This window comes from Trichechus manatus, unplaced genomic scaffold, assembly GCF_000243295.1.
Source record: "Trichechus manatus latirostris isolate Lorelei unplaced genomic scaffold, TriManLat1.0 scaffold00296, whole genome shotgun sequence".
Lineage (NCBI taxonomy): Eukaryota > Metazoa > Chordata > Mammalia > Sirenia > Trichechidae > Trichechus > Trichechus manatus.
This window is the reverse complement of record NW_004444232.1, coordinates 624,120-645,339: the sequence shown is the minus strand read 5'-3', so window position 1 is coordinate 645,339 and position 21,220 is coordinate 624,120. Positions and strand designations below refer to the sequence as shown.

Sequence of the window (21,220 nt, the reverse complement as noted above, 5' to 3'; positions counted from 1 at the left end):
GTATCTTTGTTGAGTTTCTTTCTAGATGTTCTGTCCTTTACCGAAAGTGGTATGTTGAAGACTCCTATTAATGTGGAGCTATCAATTTGTCTTTTTGTGCTGTTAGAGTTTGTTTTATGCATTTTGGAGCCCTGTCGTTGGGTGTGTAGATATTTATTATGGTTTTATGTTCATGGTGGATTTTCCCTTTAGTCATTATATAATGCCCTTCTTTGTGTTTTATGGTGGAGTTTGTTTTAAAGTCTATTTTTTCTGAGATTAGTATTGCCACTCCTGTTCTTTTTTGGTAGCTGTTTGCTTGATATATATTTTTTCCATCCTTTGATTTTTAATATGTTTTTGTCTTTGTTTCTAAGGTGTGTTTCTTGTAGACAACATATTGATGGATCCTTTTTTTTTTGAAATCCATTTGTCGCTGTCTGTCTCTTTATGGGTGCTTTTAAGTCATTGAAGTTTAGTGTGATTATCGATAGGTGTGAGTTTATTGCTGTCATTTTCTAGTACTTTTTTTTGTGGGGCTGACGTTTTCATTGTTCCTCTTACTGTTCTGTGCTGAATTGCTTTTCTTTGTGTTTTTTTTTGTTTTTGTAGATTTTGTGTTTACTGAGAGTTTATGTTTTTTTCTTTAGTTTGATGAGTAGGCTTGTCAGCTTTCTTTGTGGTTACCTTGAAATTTACCACTAGTTTCAGTCTTTTATTACTTAATAACTCTTTGACTTCCTCTTCATTTGAACTTTCTATACCTACCCCATTTATTCCCTCTTGTATTGTTCTGACGTTGTTGTCATTTACAGATTGACTTCTCGGTTCCCTGTTGTAAACTTTTTAGTTTTGTTTTATCCTTAAGAGTTCGTTATCTAGGTTGGTATCTGACTGATTCTGTCTTATTGTTAGATTCATGTTGCTGGTTCTCTAACTGAAGGCCTTCCTTTAATAATTCTTGTAAATTATGTTTGGTTTTTACTTATTTTCTTAATTTATATTTATCTGGAAATGTCCTAGTTTTGCCATCATATTTGAGCGAGAGTTTTGCAAGATTATATTATTCTTGGTTGGCAGTTTTCTTCTTTCAAGATTTTATATATGTCATCCCATTGGCTTCTTGACTGCATGGTTTCTGCTGAGTAATCAGAACTTAGTTTTATTGTTTCCCCTTTGTATGTGACTTTTCGTTTGTCTCAAGCTGCTCTCAGGGTTCTTTGTCTTTAGTTTTAGTGAGTGTGTTTATGATATGTCTTTTTCTTTTGGGATCTGTCCTACATGGTGTTTGTTGAACTTCTTGATTGGTCAGCTTTTCATCTTTCATGATATTAGGGAAGTTTTCTGTCAGTAATTCTTCAGTGATCCTCTCTGTGTTTTCCATTTTATCCCCCTGTTCTGGAACTCTGATCACACACAGATTTTTGGTTTTGATTACATCCCACATTGTTCTCAGGTTTCTTTATTTTTCTTTGTTCTTTTCTCTGATTTTTCCTCAAACAAAGTGGTATCCAAGGATTGTCTTCAATTTTGTTGATCCTTTCTTCCATTGTTTAAAATTTGCTGCTAAAACCTTCTGTTGCACTGTCCATTTCTGAAATCTTGTTGTTTATGTTTTGGATGTCTAGTTGCTGTTTTTGTGTGATTTTTAGTTGTTTATTTATTTTGACATTTTGTTCATGTATTATTTTCCTGAATTCTTCCATTGGTTTGTCTGTATTTTCCGTGGTTTTGTCTATTTTTTTCCCTTATTTTGTCTGCATTTTCCTTCATCTTTTGGAGAATCCTGAACATTAGTGTTCTGAATTCCCTCTCAGGTAGTTCCAGTGCCTTTTCTTCTAGTAGAAGGTCACTTGATGTTTTATTTTGATTGCTTTCTAGAGCCATCCTCTCCTGTTTTATTTATTTGTTTTTATGTTGTCTGCTGTGTCCAGGACATTCAAGAATTATTTTCTTCATTTATTAATTTTATATTTGATTGTCTCTTTTTGCTTTTTTGTTTTATTTTGTTATGTCTGGGTAGGCAGGCTATGTGTGTTTTGTTGCTTGCTCACTTGTGAGTGTGATACTTCTCACCACCTTGTCCAACTGGGCAGGGCCAGTCACTCAGCTATGGTGCAGCAGGGCAAGTCCAGCAGGAGTGGAGGGGTGGGAATGGGTAGTTTGCGACTTGAACTGGGGGCATTCAGGTGGGATTGGGGGGCAGTGCAGGACGGGTCTGGGGGACCACATCAGTACAGCTCAGTTTGGCACGTGGCACACGGTGCAGATAGGTGGGAAAGGAGAGGATGTGATGTGCAGAGCTAAGTGGGTGGATGAAAGAAGAGAAAGAAGAGAGGAAAACAGTTGCAAAAAAGTAAAAGAAACGCAAAAATTGAAATAAAAAAAGAAAAGGGAAAAAGTAAATAAAATGGCAGTGCGGTAGGGTTTTGCAGTTGTGGGTGTTACAGACCTTTCGAGGCCGTGTGCTGGTGGCTGTCTAGCTGAGTGGTGTCACTTTTCCTGTTGAGAAGTAGCATGTGTGGCGCACGAGGCTAGATGGGCAGGAGAAAGGAAAGGAGAAGGAGAGAAGCAATAAAAAAAAGCCCAAAAACAGTATCAAAAAACAAACAAATAAACAACAGGACAAAGAAGAACAAAGCAAAAAAATCATAGCCTGTCAATAAGGGAAGGGGATGGCACACACAGCTAACTGAGCAGGAGAAAGGAAAGGAAAGATGGGAGAGAGAGAAAAGCAACAAAAAGAAGCCAGAAAAACAGTATGAAGAAGAAAAGAAGTAAACACACAAAAACAAACAAGCAAAAGAGCAATACAAACAAACCAAAAAATCACAGCCCATCAAGAAGGGGAGGGGATGGCACACAGGGCTAGCTGGGCAGGAGAAATGAAAGAAGGGAAGGGAGAGAGAGAGAAACAACAAAAAAGCCAAAAAATAAAATAAAATAAAAAACCAAACAAAAATTGAAACCAAAAACAAACAAAGTGGTGCCGAAAGGGTCAGCTGGTGGGGGAGGGGTGGACCCTGACGGCAGTGATCTAGTGTCTTTCCGCCGAGCAACCACCCTTTGGAAAGTGGCAGAGGCCATGTAGAGGGAAGAAGGATGGAAGGTGGGAAAGCATGTATGCCTAGTTACTGGGTGCTCTGTCTCCTACTGGGAGCTCCGTGGAGTTGCCTTCCCATACTCCCTGTCTGCAGTCCTTATTGGCTGGGGTCCAAGATGGTGAATCTGGCCACGTTAGCTGGTAGGGGACCTCCACTCTGTAGCTTTCCTCGTTCTCTGTTCTCTGTCAGTGTCTTATTCCATTTGATGCTCAGTTGAGTTCTTTAGTCCTTTATTTGGTGCTTAGGATTCCAGGATTAATTTTTGTACCTGTTTTATTTAGTTTTTCGGGTCTTTGCTACAGAGGGACAGCATGGTGCTTCTGTCTGCAGTGCCATGTTGACCCTGCCTCCACACTGAAGTTTTTCATTTTGATGTAGTCCAATTTATCTGTTTTTTCTTTTGTTTCTTGGACTTTTGGTATCATATCTAAGAATCCATTATTAAAAATAATGTCTTGAAGCTTTACCCCTGTGTTTTGATCTAATGGTTTTATGGTTTTAGTTTTATATTTAGGTCATTGTTCCGATTTTGAGTTAATTTTTGAATATGATATAAGGTATGGGCCCAATTTTATTCTTTTGCATGTGGGGCTCCAGTTGTCCCAGAATCATTTCTTGATGAGACTATTCTTTTCCCATTGAATGGACTTGACATCCTTGGTGAAAATCAGTTGGCCATAGATACATGGGTTTATTTCTGGACTTTGATCCTATTCCATTGGTCTGTATGTCCATCCTTATACTATTTCCACACTGTTTTAATTACTTTAGCTCTGTAGGACATTGTGGAGCCCTGGTTGCACAGTGGTTAAGTGCTCTGGCTGTTAACAAAAAGGTCAGCAGTTCAAATCCAACAGCTGCTCCTTGGAAACACTATGGGGCAGTTCTACTCTACCCCATAGGGTTGCAATGAGTCAAAATCGACTTGATAGCAACGGGTTTGGTTTGGTTTTTTTACAGGATATTATAGGAAGAAAGACCTGGTGATCTACTTCTGAAAATCAGCCAGTGAAAACATAATGGATCACAATGGTATGATTCTGTTGTGCAAAGGGTTGTCATGAGTTGGGGCCGACTCAATGGCAGCTAACAACAACAGTGTAGTACATTTTTAAATCAGTCAGTATGAGTCTTTCTATTTTGTTCTTCTTTTTCAAGACAGTTTTCGTTATTTAGGACCCTTTGCAGTTCTCTAGCAGCAGCCCTGGTGGTGCAGTGGTTAACTGCTCAGCTGCTAACCAAAAGGTTGGCAGTTCAAACCCACCAGATGCTGCACAAGAGAAAGATGTGACAGTCTACTGCTGTAAAAATTACAGACTTGGAAACCTTATGGGGAATTGACTTGATGGCTATGGGTGTTTGGTTTGGTTTGTAATTCCATATGAATTTAAGGATTGGCTTTTCCAGTTCTGGAAAAAAACAAAAGGCTGTTGGAATTTTGATAGAAATTGCGTTATATAACTAAGCTTTTTAAATGAAACATTTTAAAATTATTTTCACTTCCCTCAAATACAGAAATTAAAATGGAGCTTTATACTTTGTATCATTTAGTAAAAAGTTAAGATTTTTTAATTTCTTGGTAATGTGTATCAGTCATGGTTAACATTTTTGCAAGAAATGTATCCTAATATTTCTCTTAAAATAGAGTAGTGTGTACCGTTCAAATAATCCCTTTTACCTTCTTTCTCTTTGAGAAGAAAAATTCTTCACAATTCTGAAGAGCAGAAGTGAAAGGCATTAGTGATCAGAAAAATATTTTTATTAAGTAGATAGAAATATGACTGTATGTTATTATGTCGTTATTAAACAAAGGCAACTCCTCTTTGGAAAGATATATATTCTTCTGGCGAATGAAAATATACATTAATTGCCATTGACCTATTCATTCATTTCTGCAAAAATGAAATAAATGCCAGTCACCCTTGATATTACTGGTTTTTCTATCTTTGTATGAAATCCAGGCCCTTGAAAGTAAAATGAAGTCGCTGAGTTCATGTTTTAAATTTTGTAGTCTTTCTTTTCCCTGAGCTTTATGCAAATAAGGAGCCTTGGTCATGCAGTGATTATACACTCGGTTGCTAACCAAAAGGTCAAAGGTTGAAACCTACCAGCCGTTCTGCAGGAGAAAGATCTGGCAATATATTTTCTTAAAGATTATTACAGCCTTGGAAACCCTATGGGGCAGTTCTGGTCTGTCCTACAGGGTCACTATGAGTCAGAATCAGCTCATCGGCACACAACAATAACATTATGCAGATAGCAGAGGTGAAGAAGATCTCTTTTAACTTGAAAATTTTTCTGCATTTGGAAAAAACCTTTATAAAGGGCCTTTACCATAAAACTTATTTCTACTGCTAATTATTTAGTTATCAATTATTTCTGACAAAATATAATGTGGCAGCTCTGTGATCTGCAAAGGTTGTTATGAAGTTGTTAGGTGGCAACAGAAATGCCTGCTGTTTAAGAGGCTTAGCACTTGGTTCTGAAATTGCTTAGATAAACTTGTTAAGCTAAAATGATAAAATCAAGTTTTTAAATAGACTTTGCCGTTCACAGTTAACATTTTAAACACTGCTTGAATAAGATGGTCAAACTAAATATGATTGATGTACTTTAAAAAAATCGCCTTCCAGCAAACTTTCTTAAGTAGCCTGCATCCTAAAATGTAAATTACATATTTATGGAATATTTTTGCTCTCAAATTGTGGATCTTCCTTTGGGAAATAAAAGTTTGTGCTAATACCAGGGTCTTGGAAGCACCTTTCCCTAGATACTGTTTGTGTGCTTAGTGACACATTCATATATCAGATGGGGTGGAAGGAATCAAAGGTGTTCACCCCAAGGCTTGATCAAGTACAATATAGATATTTATTGGATTTATAGAAAGTGTTGGAAAAGAAACAAAATGTGTAGGAAGTTCATTTGTAGCTTGGTTTACTTTTGGAACAAGATAGAAAAAGCCAAATAAAGTTAATTTTATTAAATGGTTAAGGCAGTTTATTTCTAAGTGCACAGTGAGTGTCATCCTTAGTTTGGTGCCATTTAATCAGCTTCCTCCTTATACATACCCAAAACCAAACCCATTGCCATTGAGTCAATTCCGACTCGTAGCGACCCAAGAGGACAGAGTAGAACTGCCCCACAGGGTTCCCAGGGAGCGCTGGTGGATTCAAACTGCCGGCCCTTTGGTTAGCAGCCATACCTCTTAAACACGGCACCACCAGGGCTCCTCTTGTACATAGAGAAGAGCCCATAAGGTCTCCCTTCTGGTCTAAAGTTTCTTCTGATAGCCGTTTGGTCTTCCTAATACTATGACTTTAGTTATAGTTTTAATAATAGTTACTTGTAACACTTTGTGACTTGCCATAAAAACCTGCTGCCATCGAATAGATTTTGACTCATGGTGACACTATACGACAGAGTAGAACTGCCCCATAGGGTTTCCTAGACTGTGATCTTTACCGAAGCAGACTGCCACATCTTTCTTCCATGAGAGGGGCTGGTGGGTTTGATCCATTGACCTTTCAGTTAGCTCTTATAAAATGTTTTGCTGTGGCCTTGTAAGCGACAGTAAATGAATGAATGAACAAACAGCAAGCATTGAGGAAAGTCTTATCTCCATCTCAAGATGTATTTAGAATCAGTTAATTGGTTTGGAAATGGAGCAGATATAAGGTCAAGAAACGACTTAATTGAGCTATGATACCTTATTAATGCCATTATTAGGGGAGTACTCTAGGGCAGTGGTTCTTACTTTCAGGTAGGTTGGTATGCACATCAGAATCCCTGGGAAGCAAAAAATAGTGTGTAGGATCCTGTGCCCTATCTCCAGAATTCACACAAGAATCCTCAGTAGCTTAGGAGACAAGCAAGTCTGTGCGGTTTCTTAATTATCCTCTGTCTCCCATAGTGAGTAATTTCATAAATAATTTTTTTCATTATTCACATTAACAAAGCTGACACTTAACTTTGAGTCATACTTGAAAAAATAGCTAAAAGGGATAAAGATTGAAGAACAGAATAAAGATCCAGGGTATTCACTGAGTTAATAAATTAGAGCTCGTGGTGTTTGAAAGTTGAAAGAAAATTTTCTTTCTCTTCATAGTGGAACTCCAGAATAGCTTTTTTTTGTGACCAGCAAAATCTAACTTAATATGTTATTGTCATAGCAGAACAGAGCAGATGGACACTTTTAAAAGGTTGTGGACCTGTGATTTAAAAAAAAAAACCTGTTGCCATTGAGTCGATTCCAACTCACGGTGACCCTATAGGACAGAGTAGTACTACCATATAGGATTTCCAAGGCTATAATCTTTACAGAAGGAGACTGCCACATCTTTCTCTTGCAGAGCAGCTGGTGGGTTCAAACTGCCAACCTTTTGGTTTGCAGCCAAGCACTTAACCACTGTACCATACAGATGGAAGTGTAAACAAAAAAAAAAAATTTTTTTTCAAATATTTAAATTACATTATTGTAATGACATTGTACTGATCTCTGGGAAATTTATAGTTCTTATCTTCAAACCTCTTATACTCTAGAAGAAATACATGAAAACAGGTGCAAAAGCATGTCGTTCAGTATTTTGGCTTATAATTTTGGGGTCAGTTTTTATCGATGATGAAGATGAGATGGATTGGTGAAAATGGTAGAAACCAAAGGAAAATCAAAGAGGAGGAATTTAATATATTAAAGGAATAAATTGGGTAGTTTCCTCAGAATGTAATAATTGCCGGAGGAAATGAAAGGAACTGCTTAAATAGGTGGCCAGGGAGACATGCTGAAAAAGAAAGCAAATTCTTAGAGATCTGCTCTCCTCTGTCCACATTATTCAACCATTTAAGCCCTGTTGCTTTTGACAATCATAACCAATTTAGTTGTATTAATATCGATTGCCTGTATAACAGTTTTGTTAATCTGAGATCTCTTAAGTATTTTATTACCAAGTTGCATAGCTTAGAAATACCTCAAGAGTCTAGCATGTACATAACAAAATAGAACTACTAGAAGCCTGATTGTTCGCAAGTCATACCAAGATTCCAGCAGTTGTGGCTTTGTCAGGCAGCTTGCATCTGTTTAGTCATTAAAGAAAAAAAAAAAAAAAAAGAGGAAGAAATTGTGTTTATTCGTGTGACTAAGAAGTGTCACCTCTACAGAGCAGTTCTACTCTGTCCTATAGGGTCGCTATTAAAAAATAAAAAAATATATTTTCTATTCTAGCTCATAAAATATATCAATTTGGAGTGATAGTTTATGTAATTTTATGTTATCAGAATGCTACAACTTCTAATACAAATAATTTCTAAAGCTATATGTTGAAACTGTAGTTGATATATGCATATTGAAGTAGTATTTTCATTTAATGATTAATTTGTATTATATCTAAAGATAATGACTTGATACAGTAAACAACAATTTCACATGTGTAGTAGTTACACAATAAGTACTAATTGGCTTGATTGTCAAATTTTAAACCAATTATTTTAAATTGGGAATGGCACTTACTATATGTGTCAGGAATGGTTTTGAATTTTTTCTCCCATTAATGTTCACAACAGTCTTACCTATGAAGTAAGAATTAGTTTTACAGATGAGGGAACTGAGGCACAGATAGGCTGAGTACTTTAAAGTCACATCATAAGCCATAAATGTCAAACCTAGGAGTTGAACCCAGGGATTCTGTTTTCAGTCTGTACTCCTAACCATTGCACTATACTGCCTCTCTTAATTAAATGAGAATACATACTAAATTAATGAAGTCAGATATTAAAGGGAATGAAATGAATCTGCCAGCTTGTCTGATATCTTTCTAAATCTCCTGGGTGAGTTTAGGAATTTGGATGATTAGCAAGGTCTGGGACCTACTATACTAGCATATAAGTTCTTGAGGATCAAAGGCATATGGGAGTTTATTGAAAGCTGTTGAATGATTGGTTAAATAAAGAAATTTTACACGATGTCTTTGAAAAGACATTTTAATTTACGTCTTTATCAATTTATCAACTTAAATTATTACATTTGGTAGCACATTACAAGCTGCCTGAAATTCTAGTCAAAGAATAAAAACAAATGCAATCAAGACAGAATTCAAATTCAAACAAAAGATACATTTTGAAGCAAAGAAGAAGAAACATTTATTGTAGCTGGAAGCCTTACTAATTCTAATTCTGATGAATTATGAAAGGGATTAATTTCTATTAGTTCAGAACTCTACAGTCTAAATCAGGTATCTTAACCTGGGTCCATAAATGGACCCATGAACCCCTGAATTTTTATACAAAGTTATATTTATGGACAATTTCCTTGAAAAAAGGACCACAGTTTTCACCAATTTCTCAAAGGAATCCATGTTCCAAGAAAAGCTTAAGAACCACTGATCCTTATCCATATCTATATACCACTGTGATAAAGCACTTGATCCAAGTTTAATTCTTATGACTGACGTTAATTGTCTATTTCTAGTTTCTAAGATCGGCCATCCAGGAATTGAAAGATTAAGCCATATCAAGGCATTATTGTTAATAATGTTAGCAGTAGTGGGTATATGAAAGCCACTCTCCTTTTCTAGCATGTTGATTTGGTGTAAAAAATAACTGCTTATGATGATCCATATGAATAGGATGGGATATACGTTTAAGTGATCTCTAGTTCCTCTGATTGTAATTTTAATAAATTATGGGGTTTTTTTCTCTCTCTTTTTATTCTGTGTGATTACAAACCAGTGAGTATAGCTGATCCTGCTGCCCTTGGCTTCATTATTTCTCCATGGTCTCTGCTGTTGCTGCCATCTGGTAGTGTGTCATTTACGGATGGAAATATTTCCCATCAGGATCTTCGAGCATTCACTGCACCAGAGGTTCTTCAAAATCAATCACTAACTTCTCTCTCAGATGTTGAAAAGGTAACTGTTAAGTCTTTTTTTATTGGTTTTTGCTTTTGTTTCTTTGGTGTGGGGTAGGGAAAGTAAAGAAACTGGGCCACCCTATCTCAACCCTGTGGGAAAAAAAATTCATTTATTTTAATGTGATCATGTATTCCAAGAAGTTCACGTTTATTTTAAGAGTTCAGAAAATAGTTTTATAAATGTTTCTGGAGCTGACAAAACATATGATAAATACAATCTGTTATTAATTTATTTTTACAAATACTTATTGAATGCTGTGTATAAAATACTGTGCTCATGAAGGTGATACAGAAGTAATCAGAAAATTGTCCCTGGTCAACATGTATGTTACAATCTATAATGCATATATTGTTACATAATATGTAGATCTATAATATATGACAGAATGAAATAAATGTAAGAGAAGATAAATTGTTTTCAAAGCCTAGAAGATATACAATTAATTTTAGTATTGAAAGATATCAAAGAGACAGCATTTGCAATGGGCTTTGAAGAATAAGTAGAATTTAGATCAGTGAAAATAGAACAGGCATTCCCATCAGGATTTTTAATAATGTGTAATGATAAGACATAAGAAATTGCCCGCAGTGATTGGGGAATAGGGTCAGACCAGTATTAGGTTCCTGGAAGGTGTTGGTCAGAATGAAGGCGGGTTTGCCGGGACTTGAGACTTTCTTCTGAGGCAGTGGGGATCAATCATATTTTATGAAAATGATATGATGTGATTTGTAATTTCATAAGTTAAGTGTAACATAGGTAACTACCCAAACCTATTGCCGTTAAGTTGATTCCGACACACTCCAATTAGATTCCCACACCATTCCTACTTATCTACTCACATGAGTCTGAGTAGATAACTAAGGGAGATAAAAGACTGTGTGGGAATCTAACTGGAGTGTTTTAATAGTCTGGTCAAAGAACTGAAAATAGTGTACACTTACTCCTCACAGGGATCAGTCCCTGGAGAAGGACATCATGCTTGGTAAGGTACAGGGTCAGCAAAAAAGAGGAAGACCCTCAACGACATGGATTGACACAATGGCTGCAACAGTGTGCTCAAGCATAACAATGATTATGAGGATAGCACAAGACTGGGCAGTGTTTCGTTCTGTTGTACATAGTTGCTGTGAGTTGGAACCGACTCGACAGCGCCTAACAACAACAACTACTCCCTTATCAACTATCTTGTTATCCAACATTTTGCATTTACAACAATAATAAAAGAATCTACTGTCCAACTATTTTGCATATTAACAATAAACATCTAGCAGTAACAAACACCAAGGTGTGAGGCAAGAGTAATGCTGGCTGTGATGGTTAAGGTTATGTGTGAATTTGGCTGGGCTGTGATTCCCAGTGGTTTGGCAGTTATGTAATGATGTAATTTGACAGTTATGTAATGTTGTAGTCATCCTCCATTTTGTGATCTGGTGTGGTCATCCTTCATTTTTGCATAACACTGATCTTCACATAACGACCTGTTCCTTCTCAATAAGTGAAGAGTAGGTGTAATGCCTTGGGAATATAGGAGTGGATAAAGGAGATACAGTGGAGATGAAACTAACAGTTTGACAGTTCATTTTATGGGACAGTGAAGGAGAGGGAAACATTTTTGATAGAAATATCCGATCTTAGTATAAAGATGCCATTGACTTAAGAAAATCTAACTTCATAGGCAAGGCTATGAGAGAAAGAAAATTGGACAAATACATATTGTGCTCTGTAGCAGGCTGTGGGTAATTTAGATATGAAACTTTGGAGAATTTAGAATTGGCTATGAACATCCTTTTCCATACACCGTTCCACATAAATGTGGAAATTCACTGTCTAATAATTTCCTAATAGTTAAATTGTTAATCAAGAAGCATGTGCATTCTAAATTTTGATACATCCAAAGAAACTGTTGAATTTATCCTTCTGTAGACAAAGCATAAGAATGTTTCCCTTTTCAGAGATTGAGTTGCTATGTGTGTGTGATGATTCAGCTGGAGAAAAACATGTTGATTTGAGCCATCAATTGTGTATCAAAAAACACTGAGAGAAACTGGTGTAATGAATGCAGGTTTATCTACTTTTTATATTCCATGAGATCCTTCTATAGAATCTTTGATCAAAATTTTGATCAAATCACTAAGAAGTACCAGCAAGCAGTGAAGGGAGACAATCAGTGACTATAAGGTAGAGATAACGAACTGCCAATGTATAAGGCATTGTTGTTTTTGTTAGACACCTTCAAATTGGTTACTACTCTTAGCGACCCAGTGTACAATAGAATGAAACACTACCTGGTCCTGCCCCATCCTCACATTCGTTGCTATGTTTGAGCCCATTGTTGCAGCCACTGTGTCAATCTGTCTTGTTGAGGGTCTTCCTCTTTTTCACTCACCGTCTCCTTTACCAAGCATGATGTCCTTCTCCAGTGACTGGTCCCTCGTAATAACCTATCCAAAGTACATGAGACAAAGACACGCCATCCTTGCTTCTAAGGAGCATTCTGGCTGTACTTCTTCCAAGATAGATTAGTTTGTTCTTCTGGCTTTGTTATTGTTAGGTGATGTCGAGTCAGTTCCTACTCATAGCGACCCTATATACAACAGAACGAAACACTGCCTGGTCTTGCGCCATCCTCATGATTGTTGTTATTCATGAGCCCATTGTTACAGCCACTGTGTCAATCCACATTGTTGAGGGTCTTCCTCTTTTTTGCTGACCCTCTACTTCACCAAGCAAGCATGATGTCATTTCTCCAGGAACTGATCTCTCCTGATAACATGTCCAAAGTATGTGAGACGAAGTGTCACCATCCTCACTTCTAAGCAGCATGCTGGCTGTACTTCTTCCAAGAGAGATTTGTTCGCTCTTTTGGCAGTCCATGGTGTATTCAGTATTCTTCGCCAGCACCATAATTTAAAGCCATCAGTTCTTCTTCGGTCTTCCTTATTCATTGTCTAGCTTTTGCGTGTTTATGAGGCAAACACCATGGCTTGGGTCAGGCACACCTTAGTACTTAAAGTGACATTTTCATTTTTTAACACTTTAAAGAGATCTTTTTTGCAGCAGATTTGGCCAAGGCATACATCGTTTGATTTCTTGACTACTGCTTCCATGGGCGTTGATTATAGAACCAAGTAAAGTAAAATTCTTGACAACTTCAATTTTTTCTCCATTTATGATGATATTGCTTACTGGTCCAGTTGTGGGGATTTTTGTTTTCTTTATGTTGAGGTGTAATCCATGCTGAAGGCTGTAGTCTTTGGTCCTTGTCAGTAAATACTTCAAGTCCTCTTCGCTTTCAGCAAGCAAGGTTGTGTCATCTTCATATGGCAGGTTGTTGATGAGTCTTCTCCAATCCTGATGCCACATTCTTCTTCGTATAGTCCAGCTTCTTGAATTATTTTGCTCAGCATACAGATTCAATAAATAAGGTGGAAGGATACAACCCTTATGTATACCCTTATGTATACCTTTCCTGATTTTAAACCATACAGTATCCCCTTGTTCTGTTCAAACGACTGTGTTTTGGTCTATATACAGGTTCCTCATGGGGACAGTTATGTGTTCTGGAATTCCCATTCTTTGCAGTGTTATCTGTAATTTGTTATCCACACAGTCTAATGCCTTTGCATAGTCAATGAAACACAGGTAAACATCTTTCTGATATTCTCAGCTTTCAGCCAGGATCCCTCTGACATCAGCAGTGATATACCTAGTTCCATATGCTCTTCTGAATCTGGCTTAATTTTCTGGCAGTTCCCTGACAATGTACTGCTGCAACCATTTTTAAATTATCTTCACCAAAATTTTACTTGTGTGTGATATTAATCATATTGTTTGATAACTTCCAGATTCTGCTGGATCACCTTTCTTTGGATTGGGCACACATGTGGATCTCTTCCAGTCAGTTGTCTAGGTAGCTGTCTTCCAGATTTCTTGACATAGGCCAGTGGGCACTTCCAGCGCTGCATCCATTTGTTGAAACATCTCAGTTGGTATTCTTTCAATTCCTGGAGCCTTTTTTTTCTCCAGTGCCTTCAGTGCAGCTTGGATATCTTCCTTCAATACCATTGATTCATTATCATATGCTACCTCCTGAAATGGTAGAACATCATCCACTTCTTTCTGGTACAGTGACTCTGTGTATTCCTTCTGTCCTGTTTTGATGCTTCCTGCATCATTCAGTATTTTGTCCGTAGAATCCTTCAATATTGCAGCTTGAGGTTTGAATTTTTTCTTCAGTTCTTTCAGCTTGAGATGCCAAGCATGCTCTTCCCTAGAGGTATTCTGATTAGGAATAATTTTTGTAAGTGTCTAGGAATTCTTTCTGGAAGGTATTTAAAAGCCACAATATAAGAAAAAAAATACTTAGTTGGAATTTCAGGAGTGCAAATGCTTTTCTCATTTGTTGAGGACTTTTCCAAATTGCCTTGAGATGTCAAGATCTCCAAATGGTTAAACCAATTGTGTCTGGGAACAACTGTTAGACCACCTGTTAGAGAAAGTGATGGAAGCTACTCTATTATGCTAAGTATTGGGAATGAGATGGGTGTGGGATTGTTACCATTACTATTTTACAGTTGATTTCTTTGTGAGTCTAATTAGCTTATGTCATACCTCAAAGCTCTTGTGCAATTCTAAATACAAAGATAATCAAAGGCAAGTTTTTTTCTTCCTTCCACTGTTGGCAATATAAGGCAAAGGTCAGAGGAATAATTTATTCTAGTATTTTAGTTTTAGTGTGGCCAGGACATTTTGAAGAAGAGGGTGGTAATTGCATTAAATATCTTTAAAGGGTTAAGGATATGCCATTAACCTAAACTAGAAAAAGATACAAACAAACCCATTGCCATCAAGTCTATCCCAATTCATGGTGGCCGCATGTGTTACAGAGTAGCACTGCTCCATGGAGTTTCATGGCTGTAATCTTTATGGAAGTAGATTGCTAGGCCTTTCTTCTGTGGCATCACTTGGTGGGTTTGAACCACCAACCTTTAGGTTAGTAGTCAAGTGTAGACCATATGTGTTGGCCAGGGACCTGCCATTAACCTAGCACTCAAGAAATACTTGCTATTGATTGTATATAAAACTTTAAAAAAAAAATAATAATGCTCAGTGCTTAGCACAGTGCAGTGAATAATGCCAAAAAAACCAAACCTATTGCCACCGAGTCGATTCTGACTCATAGCAACCCTATAGGACAGAGTAGAACTGCCCCTTAGGGTTTCCAAGGAGCAGCTGGTAGATTTGAACTGCAGACCTTTTGGTTAGCAGCTGAGTTCTTAACCACTGGGCCACCAAGACTCCCAGTGAATAATAGGTGCTTAATAAGATCTTGACGCATGAAAATGTTCTTTTCCTTCAATAAGACTTGCATATAGAAGTGTTTTGTAAATATTTTTCAGAGATTGTGTGTGTATGTGTGTGTGATGATTTTCAAACAGTTGTATAACAATATTTATCTTACTGCCAGCTATATAAATTGGTACTTTTATTTACCTTAAAATATCATGTTTCAAGGTAGCATGTCCCTTTTAATAACTTGATGGATTTATACAGGTCACACTAGGCTTTTTGGTCCTCTGGCTTTTCCTTTTTATTGGGTAATTGCTTACTTCCTGCTTGCCTGGCACATGGTGTGTTTATTTGGCTGTTCTTTTGAAATCAATATTGAGGGAATTGGAACCTGAAAATATTATTGTAATTTCTTATTCAAGAATATTGATGTATACTAAGAATTTATACCGTATTTCTTATAAACTAAAGAAAGTTTAAGTGTACTGGAGAAAAGTGGATAAATCCCACCTTCATTTCTAACTGCATGGTAAGAATCAGCGCAAATCCAATCCCCGAAGTGTGGATGCAGTTCCTCACACTCCCAGTTCTCCATCCTTGTCACCAGCCTCCCAAGCAACACACTGTCTCTCAACCCTAACCACCCAAAGCTGAATCAGAGCTCACCAGTTAGACGGATACCTTCTTGCAGACTGCCAGAAAGCAGATGCCATTCCCTGCTGCCTCTCACTACCTCTGTGGGTGAGATAATTCACTGGACTGACTCACAGAATTCACAGAGTATACCATACTATTACAGATTTATTACAACCAAAAAGGATATGAATGAAGAAAAACATAGGGTGGGGAATAAAAGGAGTCTGAGCGCAGAGCTGTCCCGAAGAGAGATGTGGTACCCTGTACTGTGCGTGGTCACCAACCAGGAAGCGCATCTGACCCTCAGGGTACAGGGCTCTTACTGGCCTCCGTACGTGGCCATGATAGACTAAATCATGCCTCTTGAGGCTTAGTCCACTTTCCCAATATTAGCAGAAGTCTCAACTGAAATCGTCACAAAGATGCCTAATGCCTTTAACCAGTATACTATACTTATTCTAGGTTAAATCTTGTTAACCCATCCTCTCTCCCCTCCTTCTCATTCATTCATAAATTTGATAAATATATTTGTTATATGCCAGACACCCTGTCACTCAATGAAGAAGAAACTCCTCAATTGTCTACTGGCAGAGTCCAATGTGTAATCACATAATTAATTGGAATTTTTATTTATTTTGGTGAAAATATACACAGCAAAAATACACTAATTCAGGAATTTCTACATAATTCAGTGACATTGATTACATTCTTCAAGTTGTGCAACCATTGTCATGGTCTTTTTCCAAATTATTTCTCCTCCATTGACATAAATCACTGCCCCCTCAGCTTCTCATCTAACTTTTCGAGTTGCTGTTGTCAGTTTGATCCCATATAGGTATTTCTTTAAAAGAACACAGTGCTCAAGGTAGACATTCTAGCTAATAATCTAATCTTTCTCTTTTTTTTTTTTTTTTTTAAACTAATTAAGCTAAACTTGTTTGGTTTAAAAAAGACCTCAGTAGATAATTTTGGTTTAAGATTTAAACATTATCTCAAGGCAGTATTTTCAGGGGTTCATCAAGTTTCAGTAACTATAGAAAGTCTAGGTTCCACAGAAATTTGAAATTCTGTTCTGCATTTTTTGCCCTTCTGATTAGGATTCTTCTATAAAATCTTTGATCAAAACATCCAGTAATGGTAACTAGGCACCAACCAGTTCTTCTGTTCTCATGGTAAAAGAGGCAGTGGTTCACAGAAGCAATTAGAAACAAATTCCATTTCTTCCTCATATTCCTTCTTCCCCTGCTGCTCCAAGTGAATGTTGTTGTTGTTGTTGTTAGGTGCCATAAAGTTTATTCTGACTCATAACGACCCTGTGTACAACAGAATAAAACACACTACCTGGTTACGCACCATCCTCACGATCGCTGCTGTGTTTGAGCCCATTGTAACCACTGTGTCAGTCCATCTCACTGAGATTCTTCCTCTTTTTGGCTGACCCACTACTTTATCAAGCATGATGTCCTCCAGGGACTGGTCCCTCCTAATAATATGTGCAAAGCACATGAGACAAAGTCTTGCCATTCTCACTTCTAATGTGCATTCTGGCTGTACTTCTTCCAAGACAAATTTTTTTGCTCTTCTGGCAGTCTGTGCATGGTATATTCAATATTCTTCACCAACACCATAATTGAAAGCCATCAGTTCTTCATTTTTCCTTATTACTGTCCAGCATTTGCAAGCATATAAGGCAATGGAAAATACCATGGCTTGGGTCAGGTGCACCTTAGTCCTCCCTTTGCCTTCTAACACTTTAAAAGAGGTCTTTTGCAGCTGATTTGCCCAATGCAAGATGTCGTTTGATTTCTTGACTGCTGCTTCCATGGGCATTGATTGTGGATCCAAGTAAAATGAAATCCTTGAGAACATCAATATTTTCTCCATTTATCATGATGTTGCTTATTGGTCCAGTTGTGAGCATCTGTGTTTTCTTTATGTTGAGGTGTAATTCCTATGGAAGGTTGTAGTCTTTGATCCTCATCAGTAAATGCTTCAAGTCCTCTTCGCTTTCAGCAAGCAAGATTGTGTCATCTGCATATGGCAGGTTGTTAAGGAGTCCTCGTCCAATCCTGATGTGATGTTCTTCTTCATATAGTCCAGCTTCTCAGATTATTTGCTCATCATACAAATTGAATAAATATGGTGAGGGGATACAGCCCTTATGCACACCTTTCCTACGTTTGAACCACGCAGTATGCCCTTGTTCTGCTTGAATGACTGCCCCTAGGTCTGTGTACAGGTTCAACATGAGCACAATTAAGTGTTCTGGAATTGCCATTCTTTGCAATATTATCCATAATTTGTTATGATCCACACAGTCGAATGCCTTTGCATAGTCAGTAAAACACAGGTATGCATCTTGCTGGTATTCTCTTCATTCAACCAAGATCCATCTGACATCTACAGTGATACCCCTCGTTCCACGTCCTCTTCTGAATCCGGCTTGAATTTCTGTCAGTTCCCTGTCAATGTACTGCTGCAATCATTTTTAAATTTTCTTCAACAAAATTTTACTTGTGTGCAATATTAATGATATTGTTCAATATTTCCATGTTCTATTGGCTCACTTTTCTTTGGTATGAGCACAAATATGGATATCTTCCAGTTGGTTGGCCAGGTAACTGTCTTCCACATTTCTTGGCATAGACAAGTGAGCACTTCCAGCATTGCATCCGTTTGTTGAAATATCTCAGTTGACATTCCTTCAATTCCTGGTGCTTTGTTTTTCACCAGTGCCTTCAGTGCAGCTTAGACTTCTTCCTTCAGTACCATTGCTTCTTTATCATATGCTGCCTCCTGAAATGGTTGAACATTGACCAGTTTTTTTTGGTACAGTGACTCTTTTTATTCCTTCCACCTTCTTTTAATAGTTCCTGTGTCTTTCAATTTTTTGCGCATAGACTCCTTCAGTATGTCAACTCAAGGCTTAAATTTTTTTTCAGTTCTTTCAGCTTAAGAAATGCTGAGCATGTACTTCTCTTTTGGTTTTCTAATTCCAGGTCTTTGCACGTTTCATTATAATACTTTGTCTTCTTGAACTGCCCTTTGAAATCTTCTGTTTGTCTCTTTTACTTCATCATTTTTTCCATTTGCTTTAGCTACTTTACATTCTAGAACAAGTTTCAGAGTATCTTCTGACATCAATTTTGGTCTTTTCTTTCTTTCCTGTCTTTTTAATGACTTCTTGCTTTCTCATGTATGATGTCCTTGATGTCATCCTACAACTCGTTTGGTCTTCGGTCATTAGTGTTTAGTGCATCAGATCTATTCTTGAGTTGCTCTCTAAATTCAGGTAGGATATACTTAAGGTCGTACTTGAGTTCTCATGGACTTGTTTTAATTTTCTTCACCTTCAGCTTAAACTTGCATATGAGCAGTTGATCATCTGTCCCACAGTCAGCCCCCTGCCCTTGTTCCATCATGTCTTTAAACAGATGCAGTCGATTTGATTTCTGTGTATTCCATCTGGCAAGGTCCATGTGTATAGTCACTGTTTATGTTGTTGAAAAAAAGGTATTTACAATGAAGAAGTCAGTGGTCTTGCAAAATTCTATCATGTAATCTCTGGCATCGTTTCTATTACCAAAGCCATGTTTTCCAACTAATGATTCTTCTTTATTTCCATCTTTCCCATTCCAATCACCAGTAATTATCAGTGTATCTTGATTGCGTGTTTGATCAATTTCAGACTGCTGTAGTTGGTAAAAATCTTCAGTTTCTTCATCTTTGGCATTAATGGTTGGTGTGTAATTTGAATAGTAGTTGTATAACTGGTCTTCCTTGTAGGCGTGTCGATATTATCCTATCAATGGCAACATTGTACTTTAGGATAGATCTTGAAATGTCCTTTTCAACAATGAGTGCTATGCCATTCTCTTCAGTTTGTCATTCTTGGTATAGTAGACCATAGGATTGTCTGATTAAAAATGGCCAGTACTGGTCCATTTCATCTCACCAATACCTAGGATATCGGTCTTTAAGCGTTACATTTCATTTTTGATGACCTCCAATTTTCCTAGATTCATACTATGTAACATTCCACATTCCAATTATTAATGGATTTTTGTAGTTCTTTCTTCTCATTTTGAGTCATACCACATCAACAAAGGTCCTGAAAGCTTTACTCCATCCATGTCATTAAGATTGAATCTACTTTGAGGAGGCAGCTCTTCCCCAGTCGTATTTTGAGTGCCTTCCAACCTGAAGAGCTCATCTTCTGCCAGTGTACCAGACAATGTTCTGCTGCTATTCATAAGGATTTCCCTGGCCAGTTTTTTCAGAAGTAGAATCACCAGGTTCTTCTTCCTAATCTGTCTTAGGGTAGAATCTTTGCTGAAACCTGTCTACCATGGGTGACCCTGCTGGTATTTGAGATACCAGTGGCATAGCTTCCAGCATCACAGCAACATGCAAGGCACCACAGCATGACAAACTAACAGACGAGTGGTGATCCAAGTGAATAGAAACCAGTTGTTGTACCTTGGATGACAGATTGAAAGCTTTTAAGACCCCAGGCAGGATACAACAAACTAGGAGATAGAACGGAAGCACTAAAAACAATATTAGGCCTAGACACCCTTCAAACTTGGAACTGAACCCACACCTGCAGATCACCTTTCAGCCAAACATTAGGCAGGCCTATAGAGTGATCAATAACACTAGTGAGAATGTGCTTCTCAGAACATTCAAATAAACAAGACTAAAAGGGTAGCATTTACTCAAAAACAAGTTCAGAAGGCAGGAAGGGACAGGAAAGCTGGGCAAATGGAAACGGGGAACCCAGGATAGAAGTGGGGAGAGCACTGACACATTGAGGGGATTGCAACCAATGTTACAAAAAAATCTGTGTAAATTGTTGATTGGGAAACTGATTTGCTCTGTAAACTTTTACCTAAACCACTGTAAAATGTTCAAAAATCAAATAACAACAAAAATATTAGGCCAATTAACTGGGATGTCTCATGAAACCATGACCGTATACCTCCAAACCAAGAAAACAAATCCCCTGAAGTGTTTGGTTGTAGATAAGCGGCATCAGCAGCTGTGCTTTTACTGTTGTTGTTGTAAAAAAAAAAAAAAAAAAAAAAATGTCCTGGTGGCGCAGTGGTTAAGAGCTCAGCTGCTAACCTAAAGGCCTACAGTTTGAATCCGCCAGCTGCTCCCTGGAAACCCTACTTTGTTCTGTAGGGTCCCTATGAGTCGGAATTGACTCAATGGCAATTTTTTTTTTTGGTTGTAAAATATATATATATTATGTATGTTTTGCTGTGTATATTCACAGCAACAACAACAAAATAAAAAAATAACTAT

At 37.5% G+C, this 21,220-nt stretch overlaps 1 protein-coding gene across 1 annotated transcript in view; it reads left to right on the top strand.

Moving 5' to 3' along the window:
- Positions 1 to 21,220, top strand: part of PTPN13 (protein tyrosine phosphatase non-receptor type 13) — a 192,920-nt gene that overhangs the window by 12,619 nt on the left and 159,081 nt on the right. Inside the window, exon 2 of the mRNA XM_023725318.1 lies at positions 9,804 to 9,982. Coding sequence (XP_023581086.1) covers positions 9,804 to 9,982 — 179 coding nt within the window. The remainder of the gene's footprint in view (positions 1 to 9,803; positions 9,983 to 21,220) is intronic.